Source organism: Perca fluviatilis, chromosome 5 (genome assembly GCF_010015445.1).
Source record: "Perca fluviatilis chromosome 5, GENO_Pfluv_1.0, whole genome shotgun sequence".
Lineage (NCBI taxonomy): Eukaryota > Metazoa > Chordata > Actinopteri > Perciformes > Percidae > Perca > Perca fluviatilis.
In genome coordinates, this window is record NC_053116.1 from 38654816 (window position 1) to 38657315 (window position 2500).

The 2500-nt window shown below is 47.0% G+C and overlaps 1 protein-coding gene across 1 annotated transcript in view; it reads left to right on the forward strand.

The window, feature by feature from the left end:
• hcfc1b (host cell factor C1b) overlaps positions 1-2500 on the forward strand; it is a 43685-nt gene that overhangs the window by 25856 nt on the left and 15329 nt on the right. Inside the window, 1 exon segment of the mRNA XM_039801383.1 lies at positions 160-312. Coding sequence (XP_039657317.1) covers positions 160-312 — 153 coding nt within the window.

Consider the following 2500-nt stretch of genomic DNA (forward strand, 5'->3'; position numbering starts at 1 on the left):
CATCACACATCAAAAACACACACACAATCAACAGAGAACAACCATCAATAAATAACAACACCACACACAGATGCATACACACACACAGACACACACACCCTCATCGTATCATCGTCTCTGATGTCCCATGATCCCCTCTGTGTGTCTGTCCGTGTTCAGGCTATCTCCTCATTGGTCGGCGATGACAAGGCGGAGTCCTCAGAGGCAGAGGCTGTTGCCACGGTGATGGCGGCAGCCGCAGAGGAGGGGGAGGAGCCTATGCAGACGGCAGTGTTACAGGTTCATATGGAGGACAGCGAAGCAGCGGCACAGCATACACACACACACACACACACACACACACACACACACAACCTGCAAAAGTCCTAGACTTGTGTTGTGGTATTAGTAGTTAGTTAGTTTGTTATTTTAACTTCATGCAGTAAATAACTTTTGAAGTATACAGTAGCGATGCACCGATAGACCGGCCGGTGACCGGAACTGGCCGGTTTTCTCGTGCTCGGCCACGACCGGCGAGGACCGGCAGGTCAGTCTGACATATGGCGACTTCATGCCGGTCAACGCTACGATTAACTGACAACAGAAGTTATACGAGTTACAGTTCTCAAGGACGCCACAGCACGCTCTTTTTCCTCTCTCTGTCGGCGCTATTCTCCCACATGTAGGGAACCTGGTGAGTTAACCTGCAGCATGTCAGCTGTTTGGGGATTCTTCAGCGTGTGGTCAGAAGATAACAAGTTTACAATATGCAACACCTGCGAGGAGACAGTAGGGCGTGGAGGGACCACACCAAGAACCAGAATCACATTTCTTTAGTGTGATATTAGGCTATGTTTACACGGAAACGATCTGAAGAGAAAACGCAAAAGTGGCGTTGCGTTATCACTTTTTATTCTGCGTTTAGACGAGCGTTATGGAGGGGAAATCTGCGTGCATATGGTGACGCAAAAGTGTGTGAAATTCGATGTAGTATGCACTCCAGGTGAATAGTACAACACCACCAAGGCACCCACCTGTGTAGAACATTCCTTCTACTTCTCTCCTTAGTAGCGCCAAACCAAAACATGCCGAAGCGAACAACAAAAGCTCGTCTGGAAAGACGAGGAGGTGGCGTTGCATGTTTGTCTGATGATGACCGGCACAGTCGACCGTGATAAGCCACAACACACAGCACCCACGGGAGCACTACCAATACCTGAGCCTCGCGCCCTTCAGCCGCTGCTTGAGGGGAGGCGCGCGAGGAGGAGGCTGAAGCAGACCCTCCTCTGCCCTCTCGCCCGCTGACCTCTGACCTCTGCCACTCGCCGCCGCTTCTCTTCTCTTCATCCGTAACGTTGTCGCGCTCTGGCTCAAATGAATAGCCTACATATCGTCATCGAACTATAACAGCCTTATCCACATTGTTGAAATCATTTAAATATTGAGCCATTACATTGAAATTCTAACAGGAGCCTATCATTTCTGTAGCCTACTCCGTAACAACAGACGCCTTTTTCTCGTCTCTCTCCACACCTCTGTCTTCAGACTTTTTGCGTTTTTACCCTTTAGACGGTAACGCGACGTTGGAGCGTTTTTAAGATTTCCACTCTGGAGGGTGGTTTCACTTTTTTGCGTTTTTAAGCCCCAAAAACGCCGTCGCCGTATAAACGAAAGGCACATCCGATAAAATATTGTTTCGTTTTCACCCGAGAGCGTCATCGTGTAAACAGGGCCTTAGATGTGAGAAGAAGGAAATGGTTCTAACGTTGCTCTTTAGATGTGTGTGAATGTCCCACACCAGGAGTCATTTATATAGTTCTATTTTAGCTAGCTCTGGGGAGTTTACTCCCCGGAGTCCTTGTGTTTCTTCTTCTCTGCAATTCCCGGCTGCGTCCTGCTGCGTCCTGCCGCGTCCGACATGACATGAACTTCCACGATGACCTTCAAAGTCACTGTTCAATTATCTTTATTGTGACTATTATCGCCACTGTTCATCCCCCCCCCAACCGGCCCGTCAGACACCGCCTACCAAGAGTTTCTGGGTCTGCCGAGGTTTCCTCCTAAAAGGGAGTTTTTCCTCGCCACTGTCGCGATAGCCACTGCTAATGCTTGCTCTTGAGGGAATTACTGTAATTGTTGGGGTTTTGGAATTTATAGAGTGTGGTCTAGACCTACTCTATCTGTAAAGTGTCTCGAGATAACTCTTGTTATGATTTTATACTATAAATAAATAAGAATTGAATTTTATAGTGATCCATTATCTGGTCAACACATGTTCTAGTAAAGAAAAGATAGAAAATACATATTTGTGTGTGCTGTAAAGTGGTTAGAAAATATGAAATCGGAATCGGCTAAAATCGGTATCGGCCGGCCTAACTCAAAGAAAATCGGAAATCGGCCTAGAGAGTTGTAATCGGTGCGTCTCTAGTATGCGGTTATGTTTGGGTTATGTGTTGTGAACGGTCATGGAAGTGTAATTATGGGTCCTTTTTGGAAAAAGATTTTTAAATGTAGTCCGTGA